General features: G+C 61.9%; 1 protein-coding gene across 1 annotated transcript; it reads right to left on the reverse strand.

Moving 5' to 3' along the window:
• Nucleotides 1-4,756: 4,756 nt before the first annotated feature.
• Nucleotides 4,757-18,764, reverse strand: LOC137360356 (histone-lysine N-methyltransferase SETD1A-like; the record flags this gene model as incomplete). Its single annotated transcript, XM_068025810.1, is given in 5 exon segments — nucleotides 4,757-6,208; nucleotides 14,079-14,216; nucleotides 14,400-14,443; nucleotides 14,446-14,515; nucleotides 18,621-18,764. Coding segments are annotated over 5 exon segments (570 nt in total), but the record flags the coding sequence as incomplete, so codon positions are not given.
• Nucleotides 18,765-19,061: the final 297 nt, after the last annotated feature.

Below are 19,061 nucleotides of genomic sequence, written 5' to 3' on the forward strand. Positions count from 1 at the left end.
CAGTCTTGGTATTTAAAACGTGGCCTTCCTTCTCCGTCCTGGCTCCGATTCCCATCTACAATATTTTACAGGTTGAAGTCGTTCCTTTTCAATTCGGTTCCCCTCCCTCCCGCACTGAAGGATTTTTTTTTTTAAAAGGAGAAACGTGGAATCTTTCCCCCCCACCCTTGGTCTGTCGAGTCTCTGCCCTCTTTCCATCGAATATCTCGTTTGACGGGCCCCCGCCTTCTTCCGTTTCAAGAAACAGATAACGTCGGGTTTTTCTCCCCCTACTAAAATTACTTTCCGTGGGAGACAGGGAGGGAGAGATTTTGGGGACGGCCGTTGGGGGATGCATTTCTCGCAGTCTCGAGCTCACCAGCGATTAAACCATTCACACGTCCCCTTTGCCTGGTGGAGAACGATACTGAAACTGGCAGGTCGGCAGCCAAAGGCTCCCGGTTGACCGTGGGACCCTGTGTTTACAGCCACGGCAGGTTCGAGCCGCCCCGTATTAGGTTACTGGCTCGGCTCCAGGTGGCCGACACTTTGGACTGTGTGGAAGTGCGCTGACAAGTCTCAATTTCTCCCTGCTCCCTCCGTCCCAGACCAGAAAAAAAAATGAATGAATTGGCAGTTCCTTCCCCCGGCCTGCAAAAAGCCTGTTCCACTGGTCCAGTCCATCTGTCCCCACTCGCATCCCCCCCCCCACCCCCGCCACACCACCTTCACTTCTCGGCAGCTGATAACCTAGACAGGGCAAGGGAACTGACAGAGAAAGCCAGAGAGAGGGGGGGCGAGAGAGAGCCAGAGAAGGGGGAGGGGGGAGAGAGAGAGAGAGAGCCAGAGAGAGTGGGGAGGGGGCACAGAGAGCGGGGGAAGATGGAGAACGAGCGGGGGAAGAGAGAGAGCGAGCGGGGGGGGGGGGGGGAAGAGAGGAGAGAGCGAGGGGGAGAGAGAGAGAGAGCGGGGGGGGAGAGAGAGAGAGAGAGCGGGGGGGAGAGAGAGAGAGAGAGCGGGGGGGAGAGAGAGAGAGAGAGCGAGGGGGAGAGAGAGAGAGAGAGCGAGGGGGAGAGAGAGAGAGAGAGCGAGGGGGAGAGAGAGAGAGAGAGCGAGGGGGAGAGAGAGAGAGAGAGCGAGGGGGAGAGAGAGAGAGAGAGCGAGGGGGAGAGAGAGAGAGAGCGAGGGGGAGAGAGAGAGAGAGCGAGGGGGAGAGAGAGAGAGAGCGAGGGGGAGAGAGAGAGAGAGCGAGGGGGAGAGAGAGAGAGAGAGGGGGAGAGAGAGAGAGCGCGAGGGGGAGAGAGAGAGAGCGCGAGGGGGAGAGAGAGAGAGCGCGAGGGGGAGAGAGAGAGAGCGTGAGGGGGAGAGAGAGAGAGAGAGCGAGGGGGAGAGAGAGAGAGAGAGCGAGGGGGAGAGAGAGAGAGAGAGCGAGGGGGAGAGAGAGAGAGAGAGCGAGGGGGAGAGAGAGAGAGAGAGAGCGAGGGGGAGAGAGAGAGAGAGAGCGAGGGGGAGAGAGAGAGAGAGAGCGAGGGGGAGAGAGAGAGAGAGAGAGAGCGAGGGGGAGAGAGAGAGAGAGAGAGCGAGGGGGAGAGAGAGAGAGAGCGAGGGGGAGAGAGAGAGAGAGCGAGGGGGAGAGAGAGAGAGAGCGAGGGGGAGAGAGAGAGAGAGCGAGGGGGAGAGAGAGAGAGAGAGCGAGGGGGAGAGAGAGAGAGAGAGCGAGGGGGAGAGAGAGCGAGGGGGAGAGAGAGAGAGAGAGCGAGGGGGAGAGAGAGAGAGAGAGCGAGGGGGAGAGAGAGAGAGAGCGAGGGGGAGAGAGAGAGAGAGCGAGGGGGAGAGAGAGAGAGAGCGAGGGGGAGAGCGAGGGGGAGAGAGCGAGGGGGAGAGAGAGAGAGAGCGAGGGGGGGAGACAGAGAGAGAGCGAGGGGGAGAGAGAGAGAGAGCGAGGGGGAGAGAGAGAGAGAGCGAGGGGGAGAGAGAGCGAGAGCGAGGGGGAGAGAGAGCGAGAGCGAGGGGGAGAGAGAGCGAGAGCGAGGGGGAGAGAGAGCGAGAGCGAGGGGGAGAGAGAGCGAGAGCGAGGGGGAGAGAGAGCGAGAGCGAGGGGGAGAGAGAGCGAGAGCGAGGGGGGAGAGAGAGAGAGAGCGAGGGGGAGAGAGAGAGAGAGCGAGGGGGAGAGAGAGAGAGAGCGAGGGGGAGAGAGAGAGAGAGAGCGAGGGGGAGAGAGAGAGAGAGCGAGGGGGAGAGAGAGAGAGAGCGAGGAGGAGAGAGAGAGAGAGCAAGGGGGAGAGAGAGAGAGAGCAAGGGGGAGAGAGAGAGAGAGCGAGGGGGAGAGAGAGAGAGAGAGCGAGGGGGAGAGAGAGAGAGAGCGAGGGGGAGAGAGAGAGAGAGCGAGGGGGAGAGAGAGAGAGAGAGCGAGGGGGGGAGAGAGAGAGAGCGAGCGAGGGGGGGGAGAGAGAGAGAGAGAGCGAGGGGGGGAGAGAGAGAGCGAGGGGGGGAGCGAGAGAGAGCGAGGGGGGGAGAGAGAGTGAGCGAGGGGGGGAGAGAGAGTGAGCGAGGGGGGGAGAGAGAGTGAGCGAGGGGGGGAGAGAGAGTGAGCGAGGGGGGGAGAGAGAGTGAGCGAGGGGGGGAGAGAGAGTGAGCGAGGGGGGGGAGAGAGAGTGAGCGAGGGGGGGGAGAGAGAGTGAGCGAGGGGGGGGAGAGAGAGTGAGCGGGGGGGGGGAGAGAGAGTGAGCGGGGGGGGGGGAGAGAGAGTGAGCGAGGGGGGGGGAGAGAGAGTGAGCGAGGGGGGGGGAGAGAGCGTGAGCGAGGGGGGGGGGGAGAGAGAGACTGGGGAGAGGGGGAGAGAGAGAGACTGGGGAAAGGGGGAGAGAGAGAGACTGGGGAGAGGGGGATAGAGAGAGACTGGGGAGAGGGGGATAGAGAGAGACTGGGGAGAGGGGGAGAGAGAGAGACTGGGGAAAGGGGGATAGAGAGAGACTGGGGAGAGGGGGAGAGAGAGAGACTGGGGAGAGGGGGAGAGAGAGAGACTGGGGAGAGGGGGAGAGAGAGAGACTGGGGAGAGGGGGAGAGAGAGAGACTGGGGAGAGGGGGGAGAGAGAGAGACTGGGGAGAGGGGGAGAGAGAGAGACTGGGGAGAGGGGGAGAGAGAGAGACTGGGGAGAGGGGGGGAGAGAGAGAGACTGGGGAAAGGGGGATAGAGAGAGACTGGGGAGAGGGGGAGAGAGAGAGACTGGGGAGAGGGGGAGAGAGAGAGACTGGGGAGAGGGGGAGAGAGAGAGACTGGGGAGAGGGGGAGAGAGAGAGACTGGGGAGAGGGGGAGAGAGAGAGACTGAGGAGAGGGGGGGAGAGAGAGAGACTGGGGAGAGGGGGAGAGAGAGAGACTGGGGAGAGGGGGAGAGAGAGAGACTGGGGAGAGGGGGAGAGAGAGAGACTGGGGAGAGGGGGAGAGAGAGAGACTGGGGAGAGGGGGAGAGAGAGAGACTGGGGAGAGGGGGAGAGAGAGAGACTGGGGAGAGGGGGATAGAGAGAGACTGGGAGAGGGGGATTGAGAGAGACTGGGGAGAGGGGGATTGAGAGAGACTGGGGAGAGGGGGAGAGAGAGAGACTGGGGAGAAGGGGAGAGGGAGAGACTGGGGAGAGAGACTGGGGAGAGAGACTGGGGAGAGAGACTGGGGAGAGAGACTGGGGAGAGAGACTGGGGAGAGGGGGAGAGAGAGAGACTGGGGAGAGGGGGAGAGAGAGAGACTGGGGAGAGGGGGAGAGAGAGAGACTGGGGAGAGGGGGAGAGAGAGAGACTGGGGAGAGGGGGAGAGAGAGAGACTGGGGAGAGGGGGAGAGAGAGACTGGGGAGAGGGGGAGAGAGAGACTGGGGAGAGCGGGAGAGAGAGACTGGGGAGAGCGGGAGAGAGAGAGACTGGGGAGAGCGGGAGAGAGAGAGACTGGGGAGAGCGGGAGAGAGAGAGACTGGGGAGAGCGGGAGAGAGAGAGACTGGGGAGAGGGGGAGAGAGAGACTGGGGAGAGGGGGAGAGAGAGACTGGGGAGAGGGGGAGAGAGAGACTGGGGAGAGCGGGAGAGAGAGAGACTGGGGAGAGCGGGAGAGAGAGAGACTGGGGAGCGGGGGATAGAGAGAGACTGGGGAGAGGGGGAAAGAGAGAGACTGGGGAGAAGGGGAGAGAGAGAGACTGGGGAGAGGGGGAGAGAGACTGGGGAGAGGGGGAGAGAGACTGGGGAGAGGGGGAGAGAGACTGGGGAGAGGGGGAGAGAGACTGGGGAGAGGGGGAGAGAGACTGGGGTGAGGGGGAGAGAGAGAGACTGGGGAGAGGGGGAGAGAGAGAGACTGGGGAGAGGGGGAGAGAGAGAGACTGGGGAGATGGGGAGAGAGAGAGACTGGGGAGATGGGGAGAGAGAGAGACTGGGGAGAGGGGGAGAGAGAGAGACTGGGGAGAGGGGGAGAGAGAGAGACTGGGGAGAGGGGGATAGAGAGAGACTGGGGAGAGGGGGATAGAGAGAGACTGGGGAGAAGGGGAGAGAGAGAGACTGGGGAGAAGGGGAGAGAGAGAGACTGGGGAGAGGGGGAGAGAGAGAGACTGGGGAGAGGGGGAGAGAGAGAGACTGGGGAGAGGGGGAGAGAGAGAGACTGGGGAGAGGGGGAGAGAGAGAGAGACTGGGGAGAGGGGGAGAGAGAGAGAGAGAGAGGGGAAATGAAAAGAGAGATGAAAAGGGATTACAAGTAGAATTCCTTCCCCCTCGGATATTACTGCAGCTGAGCTCCCAGTGAAGGGAGAGTCTCAGTGGATAATGGGGCAGAGTGGACGGTCATGGTGAGAGGGCCTGCTGATTTCCTGCAGGGGGCGCCCTGCCCCATGCTGTTCCCCCCCTTGGCCACCAGGCAGCGCTGGCGAGCAGCCAACAGCGCCACCCGCTGGCCAGAAAAGGCAACTGCAGGCACTTCAGGAAAGAGAAGCCTGTCCTTCCTTAAAAGGGCAATGGGCATGTGGACCCCCACCGTTGCCTCGTTTTCTTTCTCCCAACCCCCAGAATCATCGCGTGTCGGAACTGGAATGGGTTCAACACACACACATACGGATGTGCACTGAGAAGTGGGCGAAAACTCCAGCCCCTTTTAAGAGGCGGGCTTCAGGGAGGTGCAGGCAGGGGCCGAGGAGTTTGAGGGAAGGGGAGTGGGTGTTGAAAACGTAAGTGCATTGAGATAAGTGTATCTAACGCACTGTGACACTTGAACGGTAAACGGGGGTTTTGTGGGGGCGAACTGCGAACGTCACCTGTGCCTCTCGGACAGTCCGCGTGTTGAGAGCTGATCGGCTGCGGGAGGGGCGTGCCCTGGAGGCTGCAGCTGGCAACTGCAGGGCAGAGGCCACATCGACTTGAGGGTCTGAGGGAGGGCGGGCGAACACGCAAACACACACACGGGCACACGCGCTCACGCACGCGTGCAGCCGCCAAAGCTCGAGGGAGGAGAAGGAGCGAGGGCTACAACTTAAAATCCGACGCAAAACAACTTACTTTGCGGCCCTGTTTGAGGACAGCCCACCAGTCACGTCCCGAGCGGGTCTTCAACCCCTGCGCCCCCCCCACAACAGCACCCACCGCCGCTCCCCCACCACCCCCCCCCCACTTCCCCTCCCCCCACCAAATTCCAGGATCCAAACCGGAGTTCCCTTCCAAAAGCAGAACAGACACCGAGAGGCAGAAGACAGAGGGGGGACCCGGCCGAGGACTCGACTCGGTTTTGCTTCCTCCCGGAACGAAGGAGGGGGTAAACTCCAGTGCCTGCTCCAGGAGGGGTCCGAGGCCACCTGATGGTGCTGGTGGGGGGGGGAGAGGGGGGGGGGAGGGGTGGGAAGAAAGAGATCCTGGGCATTCCCAGGGTGCTGCTGGAGGCGGCAGATCCTTAAGGCTGGTGCCCTTCGGTGCTGAATGCTCAGTGCAAACAAAAGAAAATTAAATAGAAAACTCCGACCGGTGTCCTGCTCGGTGCCGGGGCAGGTTCGAAGTCATGGGGAGACTGAGGCACCCACTCCAGACCACGCGCTCGCTCAGTTCAAGGTTCCTCGACAGTTCTCAGTGCCACACAGGCAGGGAATTTTACTCTCTTCGATGGGAAACTTGTAGTCGTAAGTTATCTCCTCATTGATGCTAATGGCTTGCTTGGAGTAAATCACAATTTTCTTCTGTGCCTCCAGTGTGATGACTTTGGCATAGCAGTTCGGCTGAGAGGCAACGAGAGGAGAGGGTTAGATACAGAGTAAAGCTCCCTCTACACTGTCCCCATCAAACACTCCCCAGGACAGGTACAGTACGGGGGTTAGATACAGAGTAAAGCTCCCTCTACACTGTCCCCATCAAACACTCCCCAGGACAGGTACAGTACGGGGGTTAGATACAGAGTAAAGCTCCCTCTACACTGTCCACATCAAACACTCCCCAGGACAGGTACAGTACGGGGGTTAGATACAGAGTAAAGCTCCCTCTACACTGTCCCCATCAAACACTCCCAGGACAGGTACAGTACGGGGGTTAGATACAGAGTAAAGCTCCCTCTACACTGTCCCCATCAAACACTCCCAGGACAGGTACAGTACGGGGGTTAGATACAGAGTAAAGCTCCCTCGACACTGTCCCCCATCAAACACTCCCCAGGACAGGTACAGTACAGGGGTTAGATACAGAGTAAAGCTCCCTCCACACAGCCCCCATCAAACACTCCCCAGGACAGGTACAGTACGGGGGTTAGATACAGAGTAAAGCTCCCTCGACACTGTCCCCATCAAACACTCCCAGGACAGCGACAGTACGGGGGTTAGATACAGAGTAAAGCTCCCTCGACACTGTCCCCCATCAAACACTCCCAGGACAGGTACAGCACTGGGATTGGCTGCTCTCTGATTTGGGAGCCTGAGTGTTGAGAGCCTCAACGAGGTGCAGCTGAGAGTGCTGGTGGCAGTTGGAGGTTGCAGAGGTGGAGAGAGGAGCTGCACTGAGCAAGGGAGAGCAGCTACCAACAAGCAGAGGAAAACTCCAACAACAGTCTCCATTAAAGAGAAGAAAGGGACATTTTGTGGAAACAAGGCTTTGTCTGGAGGTGGGTGCTGAACACCAGTAATTTACTTTGGACTGTTGGGGGAGGAACAAGTGGCTGGAACAACAAGGGGTGGGGCTGCCAATTCAACAGGAATCTGTGCTGCTGCAAAAGCACACAGGGAAGCTCCCTCCCCACCCCAATTGCCAAGCCTGGGTCAGCTGAAGCTGCCCAGCTAAACAGACAGAAGGGGATAGATAGTGCCTGGGCAGCTTCAGCTGACCCAGGTGAAGACGACTCCCCCAACCAGAAGACCAACTTCAAAGACTGTTTTAAGTGTACTGTGAGCACCACCTCCAGAAAGCAAGTCATCCCTTCCAGCCTGCCTTTGCCTCTCCTCTCTTACCTCAGCCTCTCCACTAACCTGTTGTTTGTTTGTTTGTCTTTTCAAATTTTTCTGTGAATCTGTTATTTAGTGTGCAAGTCCACAATTTGGGGTGGGTTTAGCTCTTGGACCCATGGCAAGCCCTTCATCACAGGTGGCGGGGCCCTCTACTACCTACGCAGCTGCAGCTTCTGTGGCTGCCCACGTGGCCCCGTCACCCTTTAAATTATTGACATGCAGCCATGGGGTGAAGAGCTATCCCCACCCCAACATGTCTATTGAGGCCTGCGTTAGGGCAATGGCCGTGGTTGTCGGCCCCTCGGCCATTGTTGCGGCCTCAAAGATGTATGGGAAGGCTGTGTTCTTTTTGAAGACCGAGCGGGCGGTGTCCCTGGCCCTGAGTAAAGGGCTCACTGTGGGGGGGACCTTCCTGCCAGTGGACCCTCTGGGGGCCACTGCGCATCGGATAATGTTGTCCAACGTCCCACCCTTCATTCCCAGTGAGCTCCTCCTCCCCCACCTGCACCATCTGGGGGAGGTGAGGTCGGGGATCACCCCAGTCCGGCTTGGTCTTCGGGAGCACAGCCTCCAACATGTCTACTCCTTCCGCCGCCAGTTATTTATGCAGCTGGCGCGGGAGGAGGACACGGAGGGCCAATTTAATGTGGAGTTCCAGGGGACGGCCTACCGCGTCTTTTGGACCTCGGACGGGGCGCGGTGCCACGTCTGCAAGGGGGTGGGGCATGTTCGGAAGAACTGCCCCAACCTCCCGGCCGCCAGCTCCACCTCGGCGGCCCAGAGTGGTTCCACAGCACCTCCTCCCACTCCCCCCGCACATCCAACAGACACCGCTCAGTCGGTTCCGGAGGCTGTGGTTTTCACAGCCTCTGGCGGGGAGGGGAGCGTCCGTCCGAGCGGAAGGAAGACGCGGGGAAAAAAGAAACATCGTGAGGTGCGTCCCCTGGACACTTTGACTCAACCCGAGCCTGAGCTCAGCCCAAAGCCCATTCCCATGGAATCCACCTGTCCCAGGGCTGGGCTCAGGCCCAGGGTGACGAAAAAAGGAAAAAAGGGTGCGGAGGCGGAGGCCTCTGATGACATGGAGGTCTCTGAGTCTCCGCGCCCAAGTGCGAAAAAGAGGAGAAGGCACCCCTCCACAGAAATAACACAGGGCCCTGAGGTGCAGGGCCCATCTGTTGGAGGGGAGCTGCCTCCTGTTTCTGGTCCTCAGGTGCCCCCTACCGCCACCACCAAGGCTGCAAAGTCCGGGCAGGTGCTCCCTATTCCTCAGGATGGAGGGGAGGGGATGGCCCCGGTACGTGAGGCCCCTCCTGAAGGAGTAAGTGGGGCCCTGCTTGTGGTGGGGGAGCCTGGGGAAACCGTCCATTCCGCCACTGCTACTGGGTCGGGTGCCCTGAATGAAGGGGAGGGCGAGGCCCCAGAGGGTCGGGCCTCCCAGCCGGAGTCCACCACCAACCAGGAGACACCCGACCCAGTTATAACTGAGAATGCTGCCCCATCTGCTGGGCCTGTGGGTGCTGGCGGAGCGGGAGATGGCCTCCTCTCGCCGCCTCCAGTCTCGGCTCCGGCTGGTTTCCCGGAGTCCGGAACTTCTGTCTCCCTTGGACCACTCATTGGCCTGGGGATGGAGGTGGAGGGGGGTCCTGAACCGCTGGTGCCGACAGGCTCCAGTTTCACAATAGAACCCAGAGAGGACTCCTCCGCCATCGATCCTGGGGGTGGGATCGTGAAGGAGGCGGGACCAGCTGGCGCGGCCGGGACGTCCGCCCCACAGTGTGTGGTGGATGTGTCGGCCGCTGGCGGTGACGACCCGGTGCGGGGCACGGAGGATGATCTCGATTCCATCGCCAGTGAGGTGGTGGAGTCCCTCGTGCCTCCCACCGAATCTCCTCTCATCCCCACGGCGGAACTCCGGGATTTCCTCGCGGCTTGCAGGGGTTGCCGCAATAAAGTTCAGCTGGCCCTCGACCGTTGGTCGAATCTGGCGCTGATCATCCAGTCCGTCCGTGCCGCCCTTAAGATAGCGGGCAAGCGCGCGGACGTGAAACTGGTTGAGAGGCGCCGTTTTAATGTGTTCCTCAATGGGTTGCTGGGGGAGTGGAGGGCCAGGTGCACTTCCACTCCTTCCTCACAGTGAGGTGTTGGTGACGGGTTTTAAGTACCTTTGACATGAAGATAACCATAGCCAGCCTCAACATCAACGGCAGCAGAGGGGCTCACCGCAGATTTCACAATCTCTCAGTCCTTAGGGAAGGGAGATACGCGGTGAGCTTTCTGCAGGAAACCCACACCGTTCCGGGAGACGAAGCCACCTGGCTCCTGGAGTGGCAGGGTGGGGTCTACATGAGTCACCTCACCCCTATTTCTAGTGGGGTGGCTATCTTGTTGGCCCCGACTTTTCAGCCAGAGATCTTGGGGGTCAAGGAGCTAGTGCCGGGCCGCTTGCTCCACCTCGCCGTTCGCCTGGGTAGCGTGCCGCTCCACTTTGTGAACGTGTACGCGCCCAGGCCCGGCGCGTTGCAAGCGCGCTTCTTTGAAGAAGTGTCCGCTCTCTTGAGCTCCATCGATAGCGGCGAGTGCATCATCCTCGGGGGGGATTTTAACTGCACCCTCGAGGTGGGGGATCGCTCCGGTCCCCAGCGCGGCCAAGCGTCGGTGGAGAAGTTGAGGGGACTGATCAGCTCCCTTAACTTGGTGGACGTCTGGCGGAATCTCCATCCCGACTCCAGCGCCTTCATGTGGAGGTCTGGAGGAGGGGGGTCGCGAATCGACCGCCTCTACATTTCGCAGGCGTACGTCTCCCGCGTTTCAGCGGCCTCCATGCGGCTGGTGCCGTGCTCGGACCACCGCCTGGTGTGGGCGGAGTTTACTCCGCTCCGCACGCGGGCGGGGTCCGCGTACTGGCACTTTAACAACCGGCTGCTGGAGGACGTGCGATTTCGGGACTCGTTCTGTCGATTCTGGGCCGACTGGAGAAGGAAGCAGGGGGGCTTCCCCTCCTTGAGGCTATGGTGGGATGTGGGCAAGACTCACATCCGCGTCTTCTGTCAGGAGTACGCGAAGGGGTCGACCAAGAGGCGGGAAGCCGAGATCGGGCGCCTTGAGAGGGAGGTGCTCGACTTGGAATCCCGCCTCGGTCATGCCGTCGTGGACCCGGCCCTGTGGCAGGCGTACAAAGAGAAGAAGGGCGCGCTGAGGGACCTGCAGCTTATAGGGTCCCGAGGCGCGTACGTGAGGTCGCGGATCCAGATCCTGGAAGATTTGGACCTCGCCTCTCCCTTCTTCTACTCGCTGGAAAAATGGCGGGGGGTCCGTAAGCAGCTCGTCGAGCTGCTGGCCGACGACGGATCCTCCATCACGGATCCGGAGGGAATGGGCCTCCTGGTCCGGACGTATTACAGTGCGTTGTTCTCTCCGGATCCGTCCAGCGAGGATGCGCGCAGAGTTTTGTGGGAGGACCTGCCGCAGGTCAGCCCGGAGGGCGCCGAAGGATTGGAGGCTCCGCTCACGTTGGCGGAGCTGACTGGCGCCCTCCACCAGCTCTCGAGGGGCAAATCCCCAGGGCTGGATGGGTTGACCGTGGAGTTCCTCAGGGCGTTCTGGGACGTCCTGGGGGACGATTACGCGCGGGTCCTGGGGGAAAGCCTGGCGTCCGGGGAGATGCCCCTCTCGTGGCGCAGGGCGGTCATCGTCCTGCTGCCGAAGAGGGGCGATCTCCGCCTGCTTAAAAACTGGCGTCCGGTCTCCCTCCTCAGCACGGATTATAAGATCTTTGCCCGGGCTATGTCTACCCGCCTGGGCTCCGTGCTGGCCCACATGATCCACCCCGACCAGTCCTACACGGTCCCGGGCCGGTCCATCCAGGACAACATCCACCTGGTCCGGGACCGGATCCATCTCTCCCAGAGGACTGGTCAGTCGGTCGCCTTTCTCTCCCTCGATCAGGAGAAGGCGTTCGACAGGGTGGATCACGATTACCTTTTCGGGACTCTGCACGCTTTCGGACTCGGGCCGCATTTCGTGGCCCGGGTCCGACTTTTATACGCCGCCGCAGAGTGTCTAGTCAAAGTTAACGGGTCCTTGACGGCGCCCCTTCGATTTGGGAGAGGAGTGCGTCAGGGGTGCCCCATGTCCGGCCAATTGTATACCATCTGCGTGGAGCCCTTCCTGTGCCTGCTTCGCAGGAGGTTGACGGGATTGGCTCTGCGCGAGCCGGCCATGCGGGTCGTCCTCTCGGCTTACGCCGACGACGTGCTCCTCGCGATCACAGATCCCGTTGACTTGCGGAGGATGCGCGACTGCCAGCAGACCTTTTCTGCCGCGTCCTCCGCGAGGATCAATTGGGAGAAATGTTCCGGACTCCTGGTTGGTCAGTGGCGGGTGGACTCCCTGCCGGAGGAGATGACACCTTTTGCGTGGAGCACCACGCACCTCCTCTATCTGGGAGTCCACCTTAGCCCCGCTGAGGAAGCCTGGCCGGCAAACTGGCAGGAGTTGGAGGCGAAAGTCACCGCTCGGCTGGGGCGCTGGACAGGACTGCTCCGAGTGCTTTCCTACAGGGGCCGAGCGTTGGTCATAAACCAACTGGTGGCCTCCATGCTGTGGTACCGGTTGGTCACTTTGGCCCCGCCCCCTGTATTTGCCACCAAGATCCAGAAGAAACTCGTCGATTTCTTCTGGGGCAAGAGGAAACACTGGGTCTCTGCCGCGGTCCTGAGTCTCCCGATCGAGGAGGGCGGTCAGTCGCTGGTGTGCGTCCGCACCCAGGCTGCGACTCTCCGCCTTCGGACCCTGCAGAGATACCTGTACGTCGAGCGTCCTCCCAGATGGTGTGCGCTGGCGACGTATTTTTTCCGCCAGTGTCACTGCCTTCAAGACGACACGCAGCTCCCGGTGGAGTCCGTTAGCCGCGCCTCTCTGAGGGAGTTGCCTGTCTTTTACCGGGATCTTTTCCGAGTCTGGAACATGGTCGCCTCCAGTCAGGGCGCTCCCCCGCCGGCGGAGGAGAGCGCCTCGGCTGTCCGGGCGGCCGACTCCGGGGACGGTCCGGCGGGCGGAGGAGTAGCCGAAACCCCCGGGACGCCCCTCACTACGGGTGGCGAGGGGGCTCGGGAGTGCGGAGCGATCCCGGCCGAGCTGACCCCCACTCGGCCGGAACTGCTCATCGGACCCAGGCCCCGAAACCCTCCTCGGGAGCCGGTCCCGCACAACCTGAGCCTCCTCTCGAAATGCCCTCCGTGCCATTCCAATCGGCGCGGAGGGGTTTCCTGTACGGGCTGCTCCTGCACACTCTCCACTTCCTCGCCCTCGTCAGCCGGCCGGACACGCCCTGGCGGTCCGCGTTGCATCTGGCGGCGAGGGAAACCCCGATGGAGGTCTCTCTACGCGGGAGTCTTCCCCCTTTACATCGGGGACCTGGGGTGGAGGGTGCTGCACAGAGCAGTCCCGTGCAATAGGCTTTTAAGTAGGTTCACGGACTCCCAGGCCACCTGTACTTTCTGCGGCCTGGACGAGTCCGTGTTCCACATTTATACGGAGTGTGCGAGGTTGCAGCCCCTCTTTGAGTATCTGAAGGGGCTGCTCCTCAAATTCTGGCTGCACTTCAGTCCCACGCTCCTGATCTTTGGGCACCCGGTGCGGAGGGGCTTGGGCCGGGAGGAGGATCTCCTCGTCGGTCTGCTCCTGGGCCTGGCCAAGGTGGCAATTCACAGGTCCAGGTTGCGGGCCGTCGGGGGTTCCGTCCTCCCCGATTGCCTGCCCCTCTTCCGCGGTTACGTTCGCGCCCGGGTGTCCCTGGAAAAGGAGCATGCGGTGTCCGCCGGTACGCTTGAGGCCTTCCGCGACCGGTGGGCACCGCAGGAACTGGAGTGCATCGTCGACGCCGAGAATGGCATTTTAATTTGAGTTTTTTTGTTTATTTATCTGTTTTAATAAAGTTATTTTAAAACTGTAAATATGTACATAAAGGGGGCCTGAGGAATAAAGGCCCCTCGATGTGAAAAATATAAAAGAAAAAAAAAACAGGGGTTAGATACAGAGTAAAGCTCCCTCTACACTGTCCCCATCAAACACTCCCAGGACAGGTACAGTACGGGGGTTAGATACAGAGTAAAGCTCCCTCTACACTGTCCCCCATCAAACACTCCCCAGGACAGGTACAGTACGGGGGTTAGATACAGAGTAAAGCTCCTCTACACTGTCCCCATCAAACACTCCCAGGACAGGTACAGTACGGGGGTTAGATACAGAGTAAAGCTCCCTCTACACTGTCCCCCATCAAACACTCCCAGGACAGGTACAGTACGGGGGTTAGATACAGAGTAAAGCTCCCTCTACACTGTCCCCATCAAACACTCCCAGGACAGGTACAGTACGGGGGTTAGATACAGAGTAAAGCTCCCTCTACACTGTCCCCATCAAACACTCCCAGGACAGGTACAGTACGGGGGTTAGATACAGAGTAAAGCTCCCTCTACACTGTCCCCCATCAAACACTCCCAGGACAGGTACAGTACGGGGGTTAGATACAGAGTAAAGCTCCCTCTACACTGTCCCCCATCAAACACTCCCAGGACAGGTACAGTACGGGGGTTAGATACAGAGTAAAACTCCCTCTGTCCTGTGGGTTATGGTTGAGGGGTTTGCCGTCACTCACCGTGCAGCAGTGGTTTATAAAACGAGCCAGGTTGCCAGACTTGGTGGCGTCGATGATTGTGTCGTGGTCCACCCGGAATAAGTAGCTGCTGCCGATTCCCTCCTCCTCGTATCTCCTCTCCCGCATGTCAGCCACCATCTGAGAGAGAGTAAGAGCGAGAGACGCCAGGTTAGACAGGGTTGGGCTTTTGGGGAAATGGGTGGGGGGTGGGGGGGGTGGAGGGGAAGCTGAGCTTTAAGCTGAGCTTTTGAAGACTGAGGGTTGAAGACTGAACGACCGTCGGCAGACTGTAGTGGGAGGGAGCGCCCTCTGCCCCCTCACCTGTCTGATGTTCTGGCCCACATACTCGATGACCATCTCGTCACAATGGGCTCCATGGCAAACAGCCCCCACTCGTGAATCCGACTCCGTCCGAATCGTAACTTCTTTTTCCTGAACTGTGAACGGAGGAGAGAGCGGAGGCAATGGTCAGATTGTGAGGGACAAGGCCTCCCTCGCCCTCCCCACTGCCTCTCCCCCTCTCCCTCCCACCGCCTCTCCCCCTCTCTACATCCCCCTCCCCACTGCCTCTCCCCCTCTCTGCATCCCCCTCCCCACTGCCTCTCCCCCTCTCTGCATCCCCCTCCCCACTGCCTCTCCCCCTCTCTGCATCCCCCTCCCCACTGCCTCTCCCCCTCTCTACATCCCCCTCCCCACCGCCTCTCGTCCTCTCTACATCCCCCTCCCCACTGCCTCTCCCCCTCTCTACATCCCCCTCCCCACTGCCTCTCCCCCTCTCTGCATCCCCCTCCCCACTGCCTCTCCCCCTCTCCGCATCCCCCTCCCCACTGCCTCTCCCCCTCTCTACATCCCCCTCCCCACTGCCTCTCCCCCTCTCTACATCCCTCTCCCCACTGCCTCTCCCCCTCTCTACATCCCCTCCCCACCGCCTCTCGTCCTCTCTACATCCCCCTCCCCACTGCCTCTCCCCTCTCCGCATCCCCCTCCCCACTGCCTCTCCCTCTCTCTACATCCCCCTCCCCACCGCCTCTCGTCCTCTCTACATCCCCCTCCCACTGCCTCTCCCCCTCTCCGCATCCCCCTCCCACTGCCTCTCCCCCTCTCTACATCCCCCTCCCCACCGCCTCTCGTCCTCTCTCCATCCCCTCCCCACTGCCTCTCCACCTCTCCACATCCCCCTCCCCACCGCCTCTCGTCCTCTCTACATCCCCCTCCCCACCGCCTCTCCCCTTCTCTACATTACCCTCTCCACCGCTTCTCCCCCTCTCTACATCCCTCTCCCCACTGCCTCTCCCCCTCTCTCCATCCCCTCCCCACTGCCTCTCCCCTCTCTACATCCCCCTCCCCACTGCCTCTCCCCCTCTCCACATCCCCCTCCCCACCGCCTCTCGTCCTCTCTACATCCCCCTCCCCACTGCCTCTCCCCCTCTCTACATCGCCCTCCCCACTGCCTCTCCCCTCTCCACTGCCTCTCCCCCTCTCCACTGCCTCTCCCCCTCTCCACTGCCTCTCCCCCTCTCCCCACTGCCTCTCCCCCGCTCCCCACTGCCTCTCCCCCGCTCCCCACTGCCTCTCCCCCGCTCCCCACTGCCTCTCCCCCGCTCCCCACTGCCTCTCCCCCGCTCCCCACTGCCTCTCCCCTCTCTACATCCCCCTCCCCCTCTCTACATCCCCCTCCCCACTGCCTCTCCCCCTCGCTACATCCCCCTCCTCACTGCCTCTCCCCCTCGCTACATCCCCCTCCTCACTGCCTCTCCCCCTCGCTACATCCCCTCCCCACCGCCTCTCGTCCTTTCTACATCCCCCTCCCAACTGCCTCTCCTCCTCTCTACATCACCCTCTCCACCGCTTCTCCCCCTCTCTACATCCCCCTCCCCACCGCCTCGTCCTCTCTACATCCCCCTCCCCACCGCCTCGTCCTCTCTACATCCCCCTCCCCACTGCCTCTCCCCCTCGCTACATCCCCCTCCCCACTGCCTCTCCCCCTCTCTACATCCCCCTCCCCACCGCCTCTCGTCCTTTCTACATCCCCCTCCCACTGCCTCTCCCCTTTTCTACATCCCCCTCCCCACTGCCTCTCCCCCTCTCTACATCCCCCTCCCCACTGCCTCTCCCCCTCTCCGCATCCCCCTCCCCACCGCCTCTCCCCCTCTCTGCATCCCCCTCCCCACTGCCCTCTCCCCCTCTCTGCATCCCCCTCCCCACTGCCTCTCCCCCTCTCCGCATCCCCCTCCCCACTGCCTCTCCCCCTCTCTACATCCCCCTCCCCACCGCCTCTCGTCCTCTCTACATCCCCCTCCCCACTGCCTCTCCCCCTCTCCGCATCCCCCTCCCCACTGCCTCTCCCCCTCTCTACATCCCCCTCCCCACCGCCTCTCGTCCTCTTTACATCCCCCTCCCCACTGCCTCTCCCCCTCTCCGCATCCCCTCCCCACTGCCTCTCCCCTCTCCGCATCCCCCCCTCCCCACTGCCTCTCCCCCCTCTCTACATCCCCCTCCCCACCGCCTCTCGTCCTCTCTACATCCCCCTCCCCACTGCCTCTCCACCTCTCCACATCCCCTCCCCACCGCCTCTCGTCCTCTCTACATCCCCCTCCCCACCGCCTCTCCCCTTCTCTACATCACCCTCTCCACCGCTTCTCCCCCTCTCTACATCCCTCTCCCCACTGCCTCTCCCCCTCTCTCCATCCCCCTCCCCACTGCCTCTCCCCCTCTCTACATCCCCCTCCCCACTGCCTCTCCCCCTCTCCACATCCCCCTCCCCACCGCCTCTCGTCCTCTCTACATCGCCCTCCCCACAGCCTCTCCCCCTCTCTACCCCCTCCCCACTGCCTCTCCCCCTCTCTACATCGCCCTCCCCACTGCCTCTCCCCCTCTCCACTGCCTCTCCCCCGCTCTCCATCCCCCTCCCCACTGCCTCTCCCCCTCTCTACATCCCCCTCCCCCCTCTCTACATCGCCCTCCCCACTGCCTCTCCCCCTCTACATCCCCCTCCCCACTGCCTCTCCCCCTCGCTACATCCCCCTCCCCACTGCCTCTCCCCCTCTCTACATCCCCCTCCCCACTGCCTCTCCCCCTCTCTACATCCCCCTCCCCACCGCCTCTCGTCCTTTCTACATCCCCCTCCCCACTGCCTCTCCCCCTCTCTACATCACCCTCTCCACCGCTTCTCCCCCTCTCTACATCCCCCTCCCCACCGCCTCGTCCTCTCTACATCCCCCTCCCCACCGCCTCTCCCCTTCTCTACATCACCCTCTCCACCGCTTCTCCCCCTCCCCACTGCCTCTCCCCCTCTCTACATCCCCTCCCCACTGCCTCTCCCCCTCTCTACATCTCCCTCCCCACTGCCTCTCTCCCTCCCCACTGCCTCTCCCCCTCCCCCTCCCCACCAGCCTCTCGTCCTCTCTACATCCCCCTCCCCACCGCTTCTCCCCCTCTCTACATCCCCCTCCCCACTGCCTCTCCCCCTCTCTACATCCCACTCCCCACCGCCTCTCGTCCTCTCTACATCCCCCTCCCCACTGCCTCTCCCCCTCTCCCTCCCCACACACCTCTCCTCCTCTCTACATCCCCTCCCCACTGCCTCTCCCCCTCTCTACATCCCCCTCCCCATCGCCTCTCCCCTTCTCTACATCACCCTCCCCACCGCCTCTCGTCCTCTCTACATCCCCCTCCCCACCGCCTCTCCCCTTCTCTACATCCCTCTCCCCACTGCCTCTCCCCTCTCTACATCCCCCTCCCCACTGCCTCTCCCCCTCCCCACTGCCTCTCCCCCTCCCCACCCGCCTCTCGTCCTCCCTACATCGCCCTCCCCACAGCCTCTCCCCCTCTCTACCCCCTCCCCACTGCCTCTCCCCCTCTCTACATCGCCCTCTCCCACTGCCTCTCCCCCTCTCCACTGCCTCTCCCCCCGCTCTCCATCACCCTCCCCACTGCCTCTCCCCCTCTCTACATCCCCCTCCCACTGCCTCTCCCCCTCTCTACATCCCCCTCCCCACTGCCTCTCCCCCTCTCTACATCCCCCTCCCCACTGCCTCTCCCCCTCTCTACATCCCCCTCCCCACTGCCTCTCCCCCTCTCTACATCCCCCTCCCCACTGCCTCTCCCCCTCTCTACATCCCCCTCCCCACTGCCTCTCCCCCTCTCTACATCCCCCTCCCCACTGCCTCTCCCCCTCCCCACTGCCTCTCCCCCTCTCTACATCCCCCTCCCCACTGCCTCTCCCCCTCTCTACATCACCTCCCCACCGCCTCTCCCCTCCTCTCTCACCACCCCTCCCCACCGCCCTCCTCTCTTCCCTCCCTGCCTGCCTATCCTCCCACCCACCCTTGCCCGACCTCTCATTCCCCCCCTCCTCCCCGTTCCCTCCCCTCACCTTTCTCTCTCTCCCCCCTCCCCTAGGCCCAATCCTTCCTCTTCCTTGCTAAGACGGGCTCACAAAAAGCCTTTCATGTGGCACTTGTTGGAAAAGCTGTCTGGCAGATCAGACTGCGCGAGGACCCTGCGGATCGCTGGCTCCCGGTGCACAATCCCCCGCCTCACCTTTAGCTGGTTAAACTTCAGCAAGTCGCTGTCTAGCAAGGCGGACGTCCCCATGGCGCTGAGTAACCGCCTCTGCTCAGACCGCCTCTCCGACAGCAGCCGATTGGTCCCCTGACTCTGAGGATTCAGCACCGATTGAGACTGCTGGGAAGGAGAGCATGAACACTGTTAGTCACGTGTTTTTATACAGAGCACACAACCGCCCTCAGGCACAAAGCTGGAGCGGGCGAGGGGGGGGGGGGAAGAGAGAGCGGGCGAGGGGGGGGGGGGGGGAAGAGAGAGCGGGCGAGGGGGGGGGGGGGGGAAGAGAGAGCGGGCGAGGGGGGGGGGGGAAGAGAGAACGGGCGAAGGGGGGGGGGGGGAAGAGAGAACGGGCGAGGGGGGGGGGGGAAGAGAGAACGGGCGAGGGGGGGGGGAAAGAGAGAACGGGCGAGGGGGGGA

The sequence above is a fragment of the Heterodontus francisci genome, unplaced genomic scaffold, assembly GCF_036365525.1.
Source record: "Heterodontus francisci isolate sHetFra1 unplaced genomic scaffold, sHetFra1.hap1 HAP1_SCAFFOLD_1027, whole genome shotgun sequence".
Lineage (NCBI taxonomy): Eukaryota > Metazoa > Chordata > Chondrichthyes > Heterodontiformes > Heterodontidae > Heterodontus > Heterodontus francisci.